Below are 20,586 nucleotides of genomic sequence, written 5' to 3'. Positions count from 1 at the left end.
TAGTGCTCCCCTTCACGATGTTTTTCCATCACATTTAGTGAGGGTACCTCAGACGCCTTGATGATGGAAAAAGTATTCTTTTACTTATTTATTGCCTTACAATGCTTGTAACTTGCCCAATTGCCAGGGGCCTGCCCAATTCTTACCTGGAACAACTGAGGGAAAAGTGGATCTCTCTACCCGCTCTCTCCCTCCCTCCCTCCCTTCCTCCCTCTCTCCCTCCCCTCTCTCTTTCTCTCTCTCTACCTCTCTCTTTCTCTCCACCTCACTATCTTTTTCATTTTAGTGTTTTCATCCATGTGCTTAATTAATTAAGATATTCTTAGAAATTTGAATATCCTAAGGCTTACTTTTGGGGCAATGGAAAGGCATTTAAAGAGGGAGTATCATTTTTTAGGAAACGGTGTAGGATGGGTTGAAGAAGGGAAGGATTAGAATGCAAGATATTTATATTTGAAATCCAAAACTGTGACTAAGAGAGGACAGCTCATATATTCAGGTAAAGTAATATAGGTAGTCCTCAATGTACGATGCAATGAGCCCAAAATTTCTGTTGCTGAGTGAGACATTAGTTAAGCGAATTTTACCCCATTTTATGACCTTTCTTGCCACAGTTGTTACATGAATCATTGCAGTTGTTAAATTAGTGACACAGTTGTTAAGTGAGTCTGGCTTCCCCATTTATTTTGCTTGTCAAAAGATCACAAAACAGGATCCTGTGATCCTGTGACTCTGTTACAGTCATAAATATGAGTCAATTGCCAAGCATCTGAATTTTGATCCCGTGACTATGGGGATGCTGCAAAGTTTGTAAGTGTGGAAAATGGTCATAAGTCACTTTTTTCAGTGCTGTTGTAACTTTGAATGGTCACTAAATGAACTGTTGTAAGTTGATGACTACTTGTACAATCTTAAAAGTGCTTAATAAATGGAGGGAAATGGCCATTCGCCAGTTTATAGTAACACAAATACTACTAACGGGAGCATTTATTTGTCACCCAATCTTGGGGTGCATCCTGAAGCTGGAAAAAATTAATCAGTTGTTTTGGTGTGATGTGGAAGTGGTGTGCTATTGCTTTTTCCAAGATGGTTGCTTAAGTTTCCAGACTGGATAATAGCCTGTGGTCTCTCATCCAAATACTATCAAAGACTGATCCTGCTTAGCTTCCCAACCAAAGCTTGCTAAGTGCTGCCACCTGTTGAAGCAGCATCCCATATAGCTGTAAATTTGCTGTAAATTTGCAAAGTTTCTTTTCTTTCTCTCATTTTAGTGACATAAGAAGAACATGAAGGGGGTAGGTATGTCAAGTTATTTAATTAATATATAAAATTTATATTTATTTAAATTAGGGGGGTTGGGCATAATTTTGTTTTTCCTCTCTCAGTGCAGTGTCAACCTTAGATGCCAATCAAAGGTCAAATGTGTTGCCTCAGAAAGGGTGTACAAAAATGATCTTGTATATGAAACTGCACAAGTGTGCATTTTCCTGAATCACAGCTAGATCTGATGGATGAAAAATTGGGTATGAAATAAGGGCAAGGAAGATTTGCTGCTTATTTTTATAATACAAAACTGTTCAGAATGCAAACTTGACCATTTCGTTGTTACACAGATTATTTTGGCTATCCCTGTCACTAGAAAAAAAAATTAGTTGCCATTTTAGCTAGCCATAGCACTTTTAGGTTAAATGGAATACAGTATTGCATTGCCCTCTTGGGGCTGGTGTCAGTTCCACATGGCTGGCAGACCAACGAAAAGGTCTCAAAAGCCAAATGCTGTTTGAGCCTTCCTCTGTTTTTAGAAACTAAAAACAGGCTTATCTGTCACATATTTACCTAACCTTTTCCAAATCTACAAGAGATCTTAGTTCCATGGCAAAGCACATATAGTACTTCTTCTCTGATTATTTCTCCTGCCCTCCTCTTCTGGTCACAGCTTCCATTTGCTGTTCCAGCAGAAGTTGGTAGTCAGGACAAAGCCACATAGTGAGCACCCAACTCTTTCATGGACAGTGCAACTTATTCTAGAGGAATCTATGGAGCACTCAAGGAATCAGAAGCTTCTTAACCAGAGACATTTAATAAAGAATTGCAATATTTAATTGTGAATGTTTTAACAGCAGCTAGAATTGTATTTGCCAAAAATTGGAAAGGAGAGAAGATACCTAATGATGAAGAAATGATTAAGAAAATGTTGGACTGTGCTGAAATGAGTAAATTGACACTTGAAATAAGAGAACAGGAAGATAAACAATATTATTTGATATGGGATTTATTTTATCAATGGATAGATAATAAAACATGGAAATGAAATATGATATATGAAATGAAATTAAGATAAAATGTGTAAAAATTTGTTTTTCTCTTAGTGGAAAAGAAACATGTGTCATATATTGATATTTAGAAGACTTTGTGAGCACGAAAAGATTTTAACCAACCGAAACACTGTCTGTAATTCTTTGAAAGGATGATGCTTTTATGTTGTTTTTTGTTTGAAAAATTAGAAAAAAAAGTTCAAAAAAAAAAAGGAATCAGAAGCTTCTTTTGATTTAGTCTTAATCTGTTTTTAGGTGGTCAAGTCTTCCATTCCATCATCTTCTCAGCCTGAGGCTAAGATGTTTAACTGGGTATCACAACATTGATATGGTATACACAACATTGATTGTATCCAACTCTATATTGAGGGATGATCTTCCCCAGGCATTTCATGTAAATGTTAAACAGAATGGAGAAGAGATCTGAGCTTTGAGGCACATCGCATTGAAGCATGGCTTCGTTTTTACTCCCCCAAGAAGAGATTGTAACAGCTATTCAGAAAGGAGAGGAATCCATGTAGAACAGTCCCTCCATTGCCCCATCCTCATAGACATCCCAAAAGATTCGGTGGTGATGCTGTGAAGCACATTTGAGAAGCAATGGGAAGTGTGCTCCACTCCCTACCTCCTGCTGCAGGTCATCCCTAGAATTACAATATCAATAACGCTTAGACTTATATACTGCTTTACAGTGCTTTTACAGCCCTCTCTAAGCAGTTTACAGACTCAACATATTGCCCCCAACAATCTGGGTCCTCATTTTACCCACCTCGGATGGATGGAAGGCTGAGTCAACCTTGAGCCAGTGAGATTTGAACTGCTGAACTGCAGGCTGAAGTAGCCTGCAGTACTGCACTCTAACTACTGCGCCATGGTATGGAACTTGACTGAAAAGGATCCTGATAAATTGTCTGATCCAAGCTCCTTGGCAACTGGAACCCAACCAATCTTACCAAGAAAGATTTGACCGAAAAATGGCCAATAGTTATCTAGAATGATTGGGTCATGAGATGGCTTTTTAAGTGTGGGAGGGGCACAAATGCCTTCTTCAAGGCTGGCAGCATCATTCCCTGTCATCCTTTTGAGGTAAACCAGACAGGAAACATGACCAGATGAACTAATTCTACTTCATTTTTGCAAAACTGAAAGTAAATCTTGCCTTTACAGCCCAAGAAACTAGGAAGAGTCTCTTCTTGTCTTCTTGTACCACCCACATTCTTGCTGTGGGCTCAGGTGCCTTTTATCTGACTATTTCCTTCCTTGCCCTACCTCCCAAGGTCATTCCCATATACCATTATACCCCCTCTGAAAAACATTCATTCACCATTGCTGTTCCTGTTCTGAACATTATTTCTCTATTCTGAACTACTGTCTGTCTATCCCCTCATGACTGCCCCAGTGATAAAAGTCAAGGGATAGAAATTTTGCTTTAGTCACATTAAACTGGAAAGAACAACCCTAATATACATATACACATTCTTCCTCAAAGAAGACAAACGTGATACCAAAGACCCTGAAGTTTTTGCTTTCAGCTCAAGATGCATATGTAAAGAGCTGAAATACTAGCTCAAGTGAATTTAGAAAAGAAAGAAGAGAGAGGTAAACATCAAATAAAATCACAGTGGGAGGCAAGAAAATAGGATTTTTAAAAAGATTATGTTCAAAAAGAAAAACTGTTAATAGACAGTATTTTCACAATCAAATAAGAAGCCTGGCTGTCCATACAAGATGTAGAACTTTCTGTACATAAATATATCCAAATTGTTACACAAGATAAGAAAAGTCATTTCAGGAAGAATGGAATTTGAGGCTGAGAAGAGAAATTATGGGAGCTACGCTTAACTTTTTAACCACCTACTTTTTAATCCAAATCTTGTCCCATAGATACAGTAGGCTTTTTTTTTTTTTTTTTTTTTTGCTTATAGGGTTGCATTTTTCTTTCATCACACTTCTGCCTGACACTTTAAGAATAATTTCTATACTCCTTCTACATAATGCCCTCTTGCAGATGTGAAAAACCTATTTGTTTTCTGCCAGGAAAGCTACAACTGAGGTTAATATGAATGCAATCTACCTACTTAAAGCAGTTCATCAGAAATATTTTCCAAGAAACAAGTTTTTTAAAATGCATTTTTACTTTGTGCCCTTTAGAAAATAAAGCAAATACAATTTATATGGGGATGATGTATTTATTTAACATGTTATAATTTTTGGAGCAAATGGTCTCCCAAGCAGGATGTATATGTACAGAAAGCCATGGAAGTCTGCATGTAATACTTATATAGCGTGTGAGGCAAACTAAAGCATTATTTAAGAGAGGACCAACTTTGATTTCATATGCAGGGGTGGGTTCTACTTACCTTTACTACTGGTTCGCAACGGGATTGTGTGCACGTGCTCGCTTCGCTCACACACGTGCCTTGCTTCTGCGCATGCACAGAAGATTCTGAGCATGCACAGATCGCTTCTCATGATGTCAGGGTCAGTGGGCGGAGCCTCCTGCCAGTTTTACTACCGGTTCTATAGAACCAGTCCGAAGCATGGGCAACCCACCACTGTTCATATAGATAGCTCCAGAGATATCTGGCAGAAAAAGAATTCCAGCTATGTTTTGAAAATAATTTTAAGAAGAGACTTCCTGTATGTGCCACAGTGAGTAGACAGATTGCTGGTTTTTATTAGCTAGCAAGACAGGTTTACCAAGAGAATCGTCTCTAGATGCTGGATCCAAATTAGGATAATCTCTGCAGATCATTGAGGTTAACTACATTACTCCAGATCAGAGGTGGGTTTCAGCAGGTTCTGACCAGTTCTGCAGAACCGGTAGCAGAAATTTTGAGTAGTTCAGAGAACAGACAAATACCACCTGACTGGCCCTGCCCCTATCTATTCTCTGTCTTCTGAGTCCCAGCTGATTGTCTGGGTCTTCTTTTGTTCCCCTGCACAGGAGAACAGAGCTGGAAAGCAGGTTAGTGGGGTGGGGAGGGAATGGGGATTTTGCAGTATCCTTCCCCTGGAGTGGGGTGGGAATGGAGATTTTACAGTATCCTTTCCCTGCCACACCACAACGCCATGCCACACCCACCAAGCCATGCCCACAGAACCGGTAGTAAAAAATTTTGAATCCCACCACTGCTCCAGATGCTCCTCATGAGTAGACTATGGTAACTGGCATTTTTATTATAGGTTTATGAGAGTTGGGATTTACATCAAGCTCAAACTTGCAAAGGAATCTTTATGGACACTACACTTAAACCAACCCTTATATCTCAATCACATTTGAATTTGTTAAAAAAAATCTTTGCATATTAGAGTGATTAAAACCCTTCGGACTGACAAGGTTCTGCCACATTCATTGGCTAATTTGCTTCTCTTTAAAAGATGATAGTGTGAATTTAATTTCTAAAGTTTTGAAAATATGAATTTTTTTTGGTATCATGGAGCAAAAAGGGGCATAGTATTTGGATTTTGGAAAGTTAATAATGGATCAAGGGACAGAAGGATTTGGAATTATAGCTTTGAAATATTTAGAATTTTTTTCATGAAAAAAATGGAGATTGTTCTTGGTTTTTTTTATGATAAGGAGACCTTGAAATCTAGAGACTAGAGTCAGAGGATAAAAAAAAAATGGAACAGAAATCCTTTGTGCAAATTTTTGAATATTTTTTAGCTAAGAATTTGGACAGAATGGATCAGATGCTTGATATAATTGTCAGAACATGTTAATTAGGTAAAGGTAAAGGTAAAGATAAAGGTTCCCTTCACACATATGTGCTAGTCGTTCCCGACTCTAGGGGAGCTCATCTCTATTTCAAAGCTGAAGAGCCAGCGCTGTCCGAAGACATCTCCATAGTCATGTGGCCGGCATGACTAAATGCCAAAGGCGCATGGAACGCTGTTATCTTCCCACCAAAGGTGGTCCCTATTTTTCTATTTGCATTTTTTACGTGCTTTCAAACTGCTAGGTTAGCAGAAGCTGGGACAAGTAATGGGAGCTCACCCCATTACGCAGCACTAAGGATTCGAACCACTGAACTGACGACCTTTCGATCGACAAGCTCAGCATTTTAGCCACTGAGCCACCACATTCCTCACAACAAGTTAATTACAAAGTTCTAAAATAAGAACGAGCTGCAGTGGATATTTATGAAATTAATTTGAAGGAGAATTGATTGCAATACAAATGGATCTGATGGAGAAATTGGTGTTAATAGAGTTTAACCTTTAAGAGCTCTTTTCAAGAGTAAGGACTTCTGTACCAAGGCTAATAACCCACTCAATGACCCATAATTTAATTAGATCAAACTTATATGCCTGATTCACTCATTGAATTAAGCAAGATTTGTTTAATCATGATTTCTTGAATATGACTGTGCTTATTTAATTTTATAAATTTGTAAGCCATAATTGCTGGGCTCATATATTACCCAAGCCAAAAACCAGTTACAACATGCCTTAGGGCAGGGGTATAAAACTCGATTTCATTGAGGGCCGAATCAGGGTTGTATTTGACATCAGGGGGCTGGGATGGGCATGGCCAGGATGGGCATGGCCAGCTCGATGTCACTCATGTTGGGGACACCTGTGGTGGCCCAAGCGCTGTGCCAGGTAAAACAGGCTCCTGAGCTCCATTTTCAGTTGCGACGGCCTCCTACAACCCTCTGCCATTGAAAACGGAGCTCCATTTTTGCTGGCAGAGGCATCATGGGCTGGTCCTTCACTGTTTCCAGATTGGCCCCGCGGGCCAGATCTAAGCACCCCGCGGGTCTTGAGTTTGACACCTCTGCCTTAGGGGAATATGTGAGCTCAACGTTTCTAATCTTGTCCTATATTCCATTTGATATAGGCATTTTGTATGTAAAATCAAGACTATGAGGCTGTAACATATGTAGAGTTTATATGTGAGTAAATATCTGGGCTGTTAAGTATATTCTCTTAGGAGTGTTATGGGTATTTTCGAACAAAGTATTAAAACATAATGCAGCTTGTTAGACTTTGGATTACTAGATTGCAGTAACCCGGCCATTATGGTTTTTAAGTTATTGCCTGATGGCTTACTATTATGTTTGAATCTGACCATTATGATTGTTTGGTCACCCATGATTGAAGCATACACTTAGCATTTGTGAACTCAGCCCTTGGCTATTTATTTCACAATGTAGATCCTTCTTCATATACAGGAAGGAAAGTTTTTTTTGTTTCATTTTGTAGCAGGGTTTGTGGATTCATTAAACATATTTTATGTCAGCAGTTTGTCAGTTTTTCAGAGAGAAAAAGTAAGTGACTAAGTCAGCAAATAGAGAAAAGAGTATTTTAGTGTCACTTGTGTGCAAATATCCTGACTTGGCTTAAGTTAGCAATTTATCTACCCTGTTTCCCCCAAAATAAGACATCCCCTGATAATAAGCCCAATTGGGCTTTTGAGTGCATGGCAATAAGGCCAAGCGCTTATTTCAGGATTCAAAAAATATAAGACAGGGTCTTATTTTCGGGGAAATATGTTACTTTTCCATGCGTCATACTTGAAATCTAAACTCTACCCATGAATTTCCTTTTCTCTCTTTTCTGTCCTACCCCCTCCCTAACTCCAGTTTAGAAGAAGCATAGTTCATTTTGAATCAGACTGTTTTAAGACAGTATTGGATGGACAATAAAAATTGTGCACAACTGTGTAGCATGTTATTTCTTGTACAAGCTATTTGTTTGAAATCCATTCCTTCACCTCCCTCCCCTTAAAACCTCTGCTTTTAAGATTCTTTGAAAATGGCTGCCATCTCAATATACCATACCTTCGGGAAACTAACACTGATTTTTGTGCCTGATTGAGTGCTTTGTCCTAGGCGGCGTTAGTGCTTGTATTGCTTGTGTATGTTTGAATGGCTGATGCTTTGAACTTCAACGGAGTCTTCCACATCAGAGGATGCATTGACACGTATGCTAGCCAGCATATAAATGATATCAACATTGTAACTAGCAGCCAAAATATGGAAATGTTTGACAAAGAGATTCTTTTGAGCAAAAAAAATAAAAAAATGACTTTCATCATTTTTAAATTTTAATTAATTAATTTAAATCTGTTATATTTCAAACATGACCTGTTTTTCTGATCCTTTGTTCTCTTTATTATTGTGGTTTTTCAAGGGGGAGTGATGCTGGATTCTTTAACATAGAATTGACAAAGGCTTTTCTTCCTCATTAGATGTAATAATCCTCTTTATATCTGACTTAAACAATGTTGTCGACAATTCCCTTTTTAAAGATGCAATCCCGGAACCAATGGATGGCTAAATAATATAGGGAACAATTCTCCATAAGTGAACCTCCCTAAATGTGGGAAATTTGTTTTTATCCGTGCTTTCTTGTAATATACTCAGAGGATAGAGTACATCTCCCCACTCTCTGCCTTACATTTAGAACAACAATCCCTCTGGGAAGATTAGCCTGAGAATGGTGAGGTTTATGGCACAACATAAACCCATATGTTGCTTGCAGGCTAACGTCCTGATGTGCACAGAGAGCAAGAGACTCATTTAACAGTAACATAGTTGGAAGGGACCTTGAAGGTCATCTAGTCCAACCCCCTGCTCACGCAGGAGACCTGTACTAGGGATTCGAACCGCCGAACTGCTGACCTTTCTGATTGACAAGCTCAGTGTCTTAGCCACTGAGCCACCTAGCCAGGATACTCATTAAAAAGGCATCCATTTATGAAGTTGCATTTTCTATTCAAATTCGGCTAGAGGCCATCGAGGAACTTTTCACTAGCATCGTTTGGCTGAACAAGTGCTACATGTGTAAGGTTTAATAAGGAACTTTTTCAATACTCATTATTCTGCATATACAATTAAGAATGGCATTAGAATTAGAATCACTGTGGATGCTTGTGTTTGCTAAGCCCATATGGCACACTGAAAGAGAAAAGAGATTATAGCCTGTCATGTTTATACATTTGGTGTAGTTCGAGTAAGTGGATAGCTTGCAGAGGTGACCTTGCAGAGAGAGGCTTGCAATATCAGCCATTCAAGTTTTTTCTTTTTCCTGTTTAATTGAATAGTGTTCCTGATGTTTCCCCAAGAAAGATGACTTTGGCAGGAAAACATCTTTTGTATATGGTATTATCTTTCTCCAGAAAGTGTTTAAATTGCTAACCAGTCACCTCTTCCATCTGATGATGATACATTTCATAAGCTGCATGTGTTAAGTAAGTGATTCTTGGTCCTGAGGAGCTGGCAGCATCCATTAGGACTTTGAACTGTTTAAATCCAGAGCTGCTTTTCTTGTCAGTCTGATATTCTTGGAACCTTATCTGACTCCTCCCCATCTGAAAAAAAAATAAAGTCTTTGTAGATTGAGATTCTGGAATCACTGATTTCTGCTTGAAGATAGTGGGCCAAAGTCAGATGAAAACTTGTGATGTGTGTGCATTCACATTGTCAGTCAGTCAGTCAGTCAGTCAGTCAGTCAGTCAGTCAGTCAGTCAGTCAGTCAGTCAGTCAGAATAGAGCTGAAAGGGGCCTTGGAGGTCTTCTATTATTATTTTATTATTATTATTTATTGAATTTATATACCGCCCTACTCCCGAAGGACTCAGGGCGGTGAACAGCCAAAAGATAAAATACATGTAATACAAATGTTAAAAAAACCCATTAAAATACAATTAAATAATTTGGCTCAGAAAACAAAATTTAAAAACCCCAATTTTATACGACAAATTTAAAATTTAAAAAATTTAAAAAACAGTTTAAAAAAGAGGTTAAGCCAGGCCGGCCTGCTGGAATAGGAATGTTTTGAGGGCACGGCGGAAAACGCGCAGCTCAGTGATCCTCCGTATCTCCGGGGGGAGCTCGTTCCAAATGGCAGGTGCTCCCACAGAGAAGTGCATTCTAGTCCAATGCCCTGCTCAAACAGGAGACCCTGTACAATTTGAGACAAGTGGCTGTCCATTTCTTCTGAAAAGCCTCCAGTGATGGAGCACCGACAATTTCTGAAGGCACGCTGTTCCACTGATTAATTGTTCTCATGGTTAGGAAGTTTCTCCTCAATTCCAGGTTGCTTGTCTCCTTGATTAGTTTCCATCCATTGTTTCTTATCTTGCCATCTGGTGCTTTGGAAAATAAGTTGACACCCTCTTTTTTGTGGCAGCCCTCAAATACTGGAATATTGCTATCATGTCACCCCTGGTCCTTCTTTACTCTAGACTAGCCTTACCCAGTTCCTTTGTGCACTAAAGTAAGCCAACAGAGGGGAAATCTTGAGCTGACAATGTCATGGCAGTGAAGTAGGTGCAGAACACTATTTGTGCTGCTGCCAATTCCAGAGGTTCACAGATGAAGAAAATTCACAGCAAATTATGAGTCCCATCCCCCCGCCAAGTTATGCACACCTGTTCACGAAACAAGCTTCTGAGCAATTATCTGTTCTAAGCACCTTGCAAGTCTTTTGCCATGGCTTTTCCTCAGTCCTTCACAACAAATCTAAAAAGATGTGTGGTAGAGGGATGCAGGAAAATGGGAGTCCATTTAGTGCTTTGCAACTACTTCTGTGTTTCCTAATACATGAATATAGTTCATGTATTAGTTTCCATTTTTAATTTCCGATGGCTTGCTTCAATTGCACTGCTTTCTCATGCTCTGTTTCAAGTCTCAAATATTGAAGTGTTCTTCAACTTCTGAATGGAGATTTTCATTCGACTTTCCTAACATGGCATTCTCTCTGACTATGAGGTTTGAATGACAGCTAGCATATTGGCTGGCTGGGGATGATGGGAGATGTAATTCAGTGCAGTTTGTGGAACTAACAAGGAAAGCTGCAAGTGAACACCAGAGTCCCAGGAGTAGCAGTACTTGTTATGAAATGAGAAGATTGAACAACACATACTGTTGTGGCAGGCAGCAGATTGTTGTCTTACATTCCAGCTGCAGAGATCCTCAGCATTGCTATGGCTATGAATTTTCTTTTTTTTTTAAAAAAAGTGAACAATCACTATGACTTGCTATGTGAAGCAGTAGGGAAAGTAGATCCTCATAATAGCATGAATGAGGGCTCTGTGGTCTGATGCAGAGGCTATCCAAGGCAGAAATAGCAGAAATGTTTATTCTTCCATACATAAAGGACAAAACCACCAATTTGTTTTATTAGAACTTCTCAGTGCACTGGCCATTGTCCTTATTACTAGTCAATGGGAACTGAGGTTGGATCAACTTGGTGCTTGAATTAACCTTAGCATTCCAATTGTCATTTTATTGATTTGACACACTGACAATTTGACCTTTCTCCAGGCACTCCCACCCCATTCTCTTTCCTTCACTCTCCCCCTCCCAAAGTATGCTAACCTGAGAAAGAATAACTGGCATGAGTTTCCTCGCGACTTCATAGCAGAGATGGGAATGTGGGTCTCCTTAGGCTTAATTCAGTGTTTTCATCATTATAACCCACATATCAAGATGGAATGCCCCGGATGCAGAGAGCAAGATACCTACCCTTTCCAGAAACAATTGCTAGGACTCAAATTTCTAGGACGCAGTTAGCCCTGAATGTGAAGTGCTTGGAATCTGGGGGAGAGGGAAGAGATCCAACTTTTCCGTACAAGCAACTGAATGTTGTGTCAGATGAGATGCATGCAAAAGCAAAAGAGGAAACTGTCCACGGTGTCAGTGCAGGCATCCCAGATAAGAGTGCAAACAAACAAACAAAGAAAGAAATCCAAGAAAACTTAGGAATTTCTCATCCCCAAACCAACATGCTTGCAGGAAATTCATTGGCTCCTTGCTTTTAGGAGCAATTACCCTTAGAGCAGCCATCAATTCTGTAGCCTCTTCTGAAGGGGCTATAAATCCAAGCAGGCACTGTCAGCTGGGATGATTAAAAAGAAAAAGAAAAGAAAGGCTGCTTCTGCTGTACCCCTCTGCCCAGGATGAAGGGAGACTGCAAGCTACCTAAAGAGGCAGGACTCTGGGCACAGAACGGTAGCTTCCCCACCTGTAGCCTGATTGGTTAAAAGCAGCTCATGTTGGATTTGCTGTGAAGAGGCTAAGGGGAGGGTTTTATTTTAAAGAAGGTGGTGATGTGAAGGGGGGAATAGAGGAGCCTGAGAGTACATTTGATTGGCTGGGGGAGGGGGCTTGAGCTGGAGAGAGTGCTGAGCAGGCATTCATGAGATACGGTGAGGCGAGCGTCTTTCCTCCTGCCTCCCACTTCAGATGCAAGGACAGGCTGGAGCGCTGTGGCTGGGTTAATAGCACGGAGAGGGAGCACGACTGGATTGGAATCTCAAGAGTGACAGCGCCGTGAATGAAGCACCTTCTACTTCTTCCGTCTGTCCTAGGCTTCCTCTGTCCGAGGAGAGATGGGGAATCATTTAAAGTGAACTGCACCATCTCCGGGCAGAGCGATGGGACCGAGAGGAGCAGGGCAGGAGAGCTGCTTGCTGTTGGGATAATCTCTAATCTTAGCCTCTTTGCTGTGCAACATCCCTGGTTTACAGTTTTGGTGTCTTTTTAAGAGCAATGTGGATTGAAGGTTTTATATGGCACTTGGGATAATCCGCAAGACTGTCGCTCTCCCTTGCAAAAGCAAACCAGACCATTGCTCTCCCTGGGTCTCTCTCTCTTTTCCTCCCCCTTTTGACTGTGGGGAGGGGGAGACTGTGGCACCAAAGACGATGTTTTCTGTGCAGGGAAGACTTCTCCACAAGTAAGCCCAGGGGTTTCCTAACTCCTGGCTGAGCAGGGGTTTTGTGTTAGCCAAGGGGGCTGCTTTTGCAACTCACTTTACTCCTTGACAGAATCATGGCAGGCAAAAGAACAGCTGGCAGAAAACATTAGGGGGTGGGTGGGAGCCAACTAAGGAAGTTGTGGAAAGCCTGTCCTTCCCAACCAAACAAAACTGCAAAGATTCTTGTCAATACTAACTCTGGAACACTTTTGACGTCACCATGCGCAGATCTAGCACCGATGAATCAACTTATCATAGGAGCCCTTCTGTGGACAGCAAGGATTACAGTTTTCCCAATGGCGCCTTCCGTCGCTACAGCAGCATGTACGGCGGCCAATTTGGAGCCGCAAGTAACTCTTTTTTTGGATTCCATACCAACCCGGGTCCTAAGGCCACCAAGGCTAAGTACACCTCCCCCAAGGGGAACAAGTATGTGGTCTTTTACTTGGATCTCTCCTTTATTTTTCTTCTAGAACTGAAGAGGTGCAGCATGGCTCACAACTGCCTGCAGTGCATTAAGTACCTCATGTTTGTCTTCAACTTGCTCTTCTGGGTGAGTATGTACCTGTGCATGGGTTTATTTAGCCCTTGGGTGTCTCAACAAGTCTGGGGATAGTTTTCCTCTCCAACTTTTGGGCAGCAAGTAATGGGGACAAATGGGAGCTGGTTGTAGGCATTATACATCATGCATGCTGAAGTTGTAGACTGAAGTGACACAATTTTGGACGACACCATTTGAGGCTGTGGGGGTGGATCTCATGCCTTTGAATGCTCTGTCACATGAGTGAGAGAGAAAGAGAGCCATTCATAGAAAACACCAACACATTAGCAAGAAATTGGCAGGTGTCCTGGCTTCTTGCATGCCGACAGCTTTTTATGGGAAGGAGCATTTTAAAAGACAGAATCCCAACCCTTAGTATGAAGTGGTACAGTCCAGAGTTCTGCCACTTCATTTGCCCCTTTGCTCTGCATAATGGTAGAACCAATCTGGCTTTTCCTGTTGAGGTTGCTTGACTTAGTGAGGACCAAGAAAATATTGGTCCCTGTTTTGTTCTGTTTTTCTGTGTTCTTCATCAGTCTTGTTAAGCTGCATGCATATTCAGATGCTGTTCCTGAGGCTGGGAATTCATTGCACTTCTTGTTCCATATGAATTTGTGCCCTTGCTCAAGTCTCAAATGTGTTGTTAATTGCTGTGTGGATCATGTATCTAATCTCGGATTTGCATAGTCTCTTTAAAAGATGGTTCTTGAAATACTAAGACACAAATTGATGCTATTCTGTGGTGATGACCAGGAATAATCTGAATCAATGTATACATTGTGGGAATGCATATGAAGATAAGATGTGCCCTTGTGTCTGATAGAGTCATCAATATTAGTGATACTGCAGGTGGAATTTAACAGATTAGCAAGCTAGTACCTGGTTTTCTGCAGTAAGAAGAGACTTTACAGCGCAGGAATAGACTTACTGGGCAAAATGTGAACTGCACATCCTGGTAAGTAACTTCCAGTCCTGTGATAAGATGTCATATTCCTTCATTTCCAAAGAGTATTTGAAAATCCTGACTATAAAGTAACTTTCTTTCTGTGCCACTTATTCAGTTTCCTGTACATACATACATACATACATACATACATACATACATACATACATGACTTGTAGATTCATAAAGTTGGAAGGGAGTCATCCAGCCCAATCCCCTTCTCAATGTTGAAATCCAAATTAATAATCCCAAACAGATGGCTTTCCAGCTTCTGTTTGAACACATTATAGGAGAATACATTAATTTTTTTTAAAGCAACTGGAGTTGTATTGCTGTTAATTTAATTGCATGTTAATTAATTTTGCCCATAGAATTCACAATTTTTCACTTAACACAGTTGTCTAGCTTATTTTTTTGTAGAAAAATAGATAACTGAAGGTAACTTTACTCTGGAAGGTGCAGTTTACTTGAGTAGGTATAGCATTCTTTCAAAGGTTTTTTTTTTCTTTTCAGGAAGCAAAGTTAAAGACTTCTTATACTATTCCTCATCACCGTATTCAGAATTTAAAGAATAAAAATTTTAAGGTGGAGAAACTGGTGGGGCTTCTAAACAAGGCCCTATTATGATATTTGCATGGAAAACTAACACAGGTCATCTTTCTTCTTTTTGCCACAAACAAAACATTTCAAGCACATACAAATATTGGGGGGTGGGAGGCGAGGGGGGGCAAGAAAACAACAACAGCTGGAGCCTTGTTGGGAGGGAGGGAATGTGGTGGAATTGCTGCTTACTTTATTTATTTATTTATTTGTTCTTATTTCTATACCGCCCTTCTCCAAATAGGACTCAGGGCGGTGAACAGCCAAAATAAAAAACAATACATACAAAATTTAAAAGCAGTTTAAAATAATTAAATATTTTGGCCGTAAATTAAAACAACCCAATTTAAAATCAATTTAAAATTTAACTCAAGCCAGCCCAGCTAGTTGAAATAAATGGGTTTTCAGGGCCCGACTTTAAAAAGGTCAGGCTCAGATGGACCCAGAGTCTCCACCCTTTCCCCCCCTAATGCATTTTCCTCTTTTGTTTCAATGTGTATGTGTATGTTCCTCAGCGTTTATTCACTTGTTAATAGATTTTGTTGAAACACAAGGAAACTCTGGATAAGCTGAAAAAAAAAACATCACTCAGACTGTTTCCCAGCTCCCAATTCTCTGACACAGCTAGAGTCCTGGTGTGTGTAGCCAGCTTGTCCCAGAGCTTCTTGAAAAGACAGAGAATCGGGTTTGTTGACCTTTCCATCCACCATGTCTTCTCCCTCTCTTACTGAATAGAGAGCTCAGTCAACCAATTGAACTACATATGCAGGGGGGGTGAGATGGAATGAAGATAGCCTTCTTTTTAAAAATAATGCCCAGCAAAGACTTAAAGGATATTCTCTGAAATTCTTCCGTGAATCCTGCACTGCAGAGAAGGCATGCTTTTTACGGCATGTAAATGCAGACTTACAACGTGAATGCTGCAAAGGGTTTTCCTTTTAATTTAACCAATTCAAGAAATGCTACTGTAGTATTTCCTGAAAACGACAACTAGAGTCATAGCTCTTTGATGTATCGTCTTTTTCTCAAACTCTTGGGCAGAAAGATCCCTGTGGTGTGATGAGATGCCCATGTCTCAAGGTTATAATCAGGGAACGTACAAGAATTTATCTGTGATACTAATCCATATTTGAAGTATACTATATATTAAAAAAAGATTTCAATTTTTAAAATTTTATCTTTTTTTAGGGACTGGATTTATGTTTTGGTAGTTTGAGCAATGTTTAAGAATCTAGGGCAAGCTCCGTTCAGAGCTTCCATCTCTACTATGGTGCAAATGCTTTCTCTTCCAGGAGTGTTTCTAGATAATTTTAAAAAAAAAACATTTTACATGTTCCACACAGGAGACTTTTCTGTCTGGCTCAGAGATGCTGCATTAAAGTGACAACAGGCAGAGACGCTGGCCTCCTTTTAACAAAAATGTTTATGTTGTGAAATGGAGATTAAATATGTGTCACGTGTACAGCTTGAAGGGCCCATTGTACACCCAATGGTGAACAGATCTGCTATTAGCAGCTGTTGGAAAAATGTAATTGTTCTTATGCGCCTGAAGATACAGTTTTTCTTGGATATGATCAATTTCTAGATACCTCTCAACAAGGCTGCAAATTTTCTACAGTATTAATAGCTATGGCTTATAGAAGGTGTTTGGTGCTTTTATTTGCACTACTAACTGTTTCAGTTCTCCAACCCCCACCCTATTATCTACCGATCCAAACAGCCACCCACCCACCCAATCTTATTTATTAAATTTATATGTTCCCATCTTGCCAAGTGGCAACTCGAGGCAGCTCTATGTATGGTATATCATTTTATTTATTTATTTATTTGATTGATTCATTTATTTTTATAGCCTCCCATCTCAGCAAATGACTCTGTATGTATTTTTATGATTGGTTTTGGACTGTAAACAAACAAATAAGCCAAACTGACCTTCACATTAGGAGAATCTAGCAGTATTGCCATATTCTCACAGTACCATGTACTCACTTATGCCCATCATGCATCTCTTATTCACTCAAAATGAAGAGTATTTTAAGCCTACTTGCACTTTTGTACATAGTTAATGTCATGTAGGAAGACAATAGAACTTCCATTTCCATTTCTATATCTTGCTCTACCTAGTTCACTAATTCTATTCAGGAGTGACCATTTGTATACGTTGGCCTAGTTCCAATGTTTTCATTGGAAAGACACACGTTTCTTTGCTTCTTCTGTATTTATCCCCCTCTAATTTTGAAAACAACAACTTCACCCATATGCCAAGGGACAATTCGCAAAGCCTGAAACATGCACCAGTAGGGATTGAGGCAGTGGTGAAATCCTCCACATATTGCCACCGGTTCACTGCCCACGCCAAAAGCACGCTGCACGCACATGCATACACAGTGCGCACCAAACACACACTTTGCGCAGAAAAAGAAGCCTTTTCTAAGGTAAGTAGAACAGCGAGGGGGGGAAACAGCTGTGCCGCACGATTTCCTGCTTTCTAGCGAATATAAACTACGCAGCACAGCTGATCATCAGAAATACCAGTTCAAATGAACTGGTAGCTTTTTTTAACTACCGGTTCACCTGAACTGGTAGTTTTTACCACTACAGGTTCGCTTGAACCGGTGAGAATCGGTAGCATTTCATCCCTGGATTGAGGTGTGTGTGTGTGTGTGTGTGTGTGTGTGTGTGTGTCCTTATATTTTGGAAATAGGGGAAAAAATGAAGCAGCTGGACTCAAGGATAAATGTGAGGTGATGGAATGGACATTTTGTTTGAATTATGCCGATCAGATTGCAACTGAATACTTAGCTCAATTATGTTTAGATCCAAGACAGGTTTCCTAAAAGTAAACATTTCTAACCAGTTATGATGGAAAATGGTTTTACTCAGTGTTGGGTTAATGATTTTCTAGACATTTTAGGAGATGGGCAATGACATTCATATGGAGTATGTTCCAAGAAATCTCAACTATCCAAAAGGAAATGTGGTGCAGGAAAGAAACAGAGACATAAAAGATGATTGAAAGCAGAATACATTGGTACACACACACACATACACACATGTACATATGCCCAGAACAATATTTTGGATGGATGGTTGCTGAGAATATACTCAATATACACTTCAGACATCAGCATGGGTTTCACACAAAAACTGTCATATATAGCTGGGAGATTTGCTTTTCTTTTAAAATATTCCGTAAGTGTTTTCTCTGGAACTGGTCCTTTTCTGCAATACTATACAATATGAACATTTCATATTGTAAGGGAACATTCTACTTTCAGATTCTAGTTTTTGTTTCTTATATGGTGATGCTTTATATAGCAATGCTTTGGATTTCTCTGGAGAAATCAAGACAAAGCATAGTGTAAACTTTGTTGTATTTTTCAGGTCAGCATTAACAATGGCAAGGCAAATTGTTTTGTTGGGGATTGTTTTGTCAGGTCAGCATTAACAATGGCAGGGCAAATTGTTTTGTTGATGGCATACGTTTGCGTAGGGATATGACTGAATGTATATGACTTGCGTGTCATGTAAAGGAGATTTAGAAGTGGAAAGTCTTCAAGTCAACAGTCAATGGTTAGGTTAAGTATCTTTGAAATAAAATATAGTACTGCAATTCTTACCAATTTGGGGACATTCACATTTCATGTAATGGGTTATGTGTAGCTAAATAGAGTATAGATAGCAATTTCCTGTAAGTGTTGGCTAGAAAATTAACAGTTCTTTTGCTAAGAATAATCCCAAAGTAGATCTTTGCTGGTCAAAGTTGGGGAGAAATATGCTATAGGAGATTGTTGGCAGTCAGAAAATTAAGGAAAGTGTAGCAAGATGCAACACTTAGAAAGATAGCCAGACAAGTGAGATAAGGCCAGCCCCCCAGTTGTACATTAGATACAGAATCAGGCCTGCCTGGATGTATAAAATGCCACTGTAGTTAATGGAAGACCAATAGTGTGCCTAGAGATTCAGCTCATGTTGTACCTGGGGAATAGAATACTGATTCTTTTCCCTTATTCCATAACTCAGAGATAGCTCCTTGCAAATATGTCATTTTACTACAGACTTGCAGCCTATCATTTAGTTAGAAAGTGTTTCAAAGAGGCTATCAAATCTTAAAACATAGCAGTAATTCTGCCTCGAACAGTCCTCTGCTAGAACATCTGGGAATTACAGCAGGTTGGGGAAGGTTGCAATGGAACAATACAGTTCAAACCTTTCTGCAAATCAGAAGGCTGCCAGTTCAAGAATGGTTGATTCTCCCTCAAAATGGCTAACCCAGTCTGTACGTAGGCAAAGACATCAGTAATGTTGCACTGATAGCTTTCAATAAAGGTACTTAAATGGAAACAAAAGCAGAGATAAACATGAATTGTTTCAGTAGTGTGTCTGACACCAGAAGTGTAAACTTCTGGAGAATAGTGGACCCATTTGGAAATTTGAGAGCATACCAAATGACAAATGACTGGTGTTTTCCCCAAATGACTGTTGTGATGGTGTTACTATCTCACAGATGTTGTGGGAAATATAGTCATTTAAAAGCACTGATTTACAGGAATGTTGTTGACTAACCCATTAATCTTTTTCCTCACATAGGAGGCTTCCTACTCCCCTTGTTTGTCCTTCTACTGGGCAGGTGGGCACACTCCTAAACAAGTGACTAGGCTCCATTTTATCCATTTTTCTAAGAAAGCTAGCAGAGTTCACTGGGGACCCAGAGGCAGTCTTTGAAACAGAGAGGATGCTGGAAAATAGGATTTAGTAGAATACCACTTTCTCATTTTTAAAAAAAATTGAAAATGCAATTTTAGGAGAAGGGTAATAAAAGACTATAGGAGCTACCATGTTTTCCTGAAAATAAGACCCTGTCTTATATTTTTTTTCAATAAGCGCTTGGCCTTATTTTCGGGGAGGTCTTATTATTTTGGGGCGCATGGATCAAGATGGGGCTCCTCTTGCCATCTTACCTGATTTCCACCTCTGTCTCCCTAACCCTAACCGGAGGAAATGGCGGAGACCGGCTGCACATGCATTTAAATATTTCTGGGGAGGGCTTATTTTCAGGGAGGGCTTATTTTCGAGGAGGGCTTATTTTGGGGGGGGCTTATTTCAGCGCATGTGCTCAAAAGCCTGATTGGGCTTATTATCAGGGGATGTCTTATTTTGGGGGAAACACATCATCTGCAGGTATATTGGCATCACTAGAATATCACACTGGAGACTTCAAGTCTGCGTTATCTGCTCTTATAAGCTTTTCCATTTAAAATTCTTATCAATTTCCATAAGGGTAAGGTCAGCTATAATTGTATCAATAATTCTTTTGGTATTTGAAATTACTAGTGGTACTTATCCTAGACTAGATGAACATGCTTTACTTTGAGTGCTACTTATACCTTGAAACATCTTGTGAAATATATAATTTATATCAATTCTATTGTCATAGTAGTGCTATATTAATGCCAAATTTCCATCCGAGAGAC

At 39.8% G+C, this 20,586-nt stretch overlaps 1 protein-coding gene across 9 annotated transcripts in view; it reads left to right on the top strand.

Moving 5' to 3' along the window:
- TSPAN4 (tetraspanin 4) overlaps positions 1-20,586 on the top strand; it is a 727,944-nt gene that overhangs the window by 419,762 nt on the left and 287,596 nt on the right. For 4 of the 9 annotated variants that reach the window (XM_034416828.2, XM_034416827.2, XM_087880446.1 and 1 more), the window contains one exon: positions 13,502-13,581. The exons of 1 other annotated variant lie outside the window; for it this stretch is intronic. In XM_034416828.2, coding sequence (XP_034272719.1) covers positions 13,519-13,581 — 63 coding nt within the window. In that variant the 5' untranslated portion in view covers positions 13,502-13,518. Of the gene's footprint in view, positions 1-12,418; positions 13,582-20,586 lie in introns of those variants that run through there. 4 more of the 9 variants (XM_034416825.3, XM_034416829.3, XM_087880426.1 and 1 more) reach the window with 4 other exon arrangements.

Source organism: Pantherophis guttatus, chromosome 1 (genome assembly GCF_059756535.1).
Source record: "Pantherophis guttatus breed Tessera chromosome 1, ASM5975653v1, whole genome shotgun sequence".
In the NCBI taxonomy this organism is placed as follows: Eukaryota; Metazoa; Chordata; class Lepidosauria; order Squamata; family Colubridae; genus Pantherophis; species Pantherophis guttatus.
The sequence above is the reverse complement of the archived record's forward strand: the minus strand, read 5'-3'. Positions and strand labels throughout refer to the sequence as shown.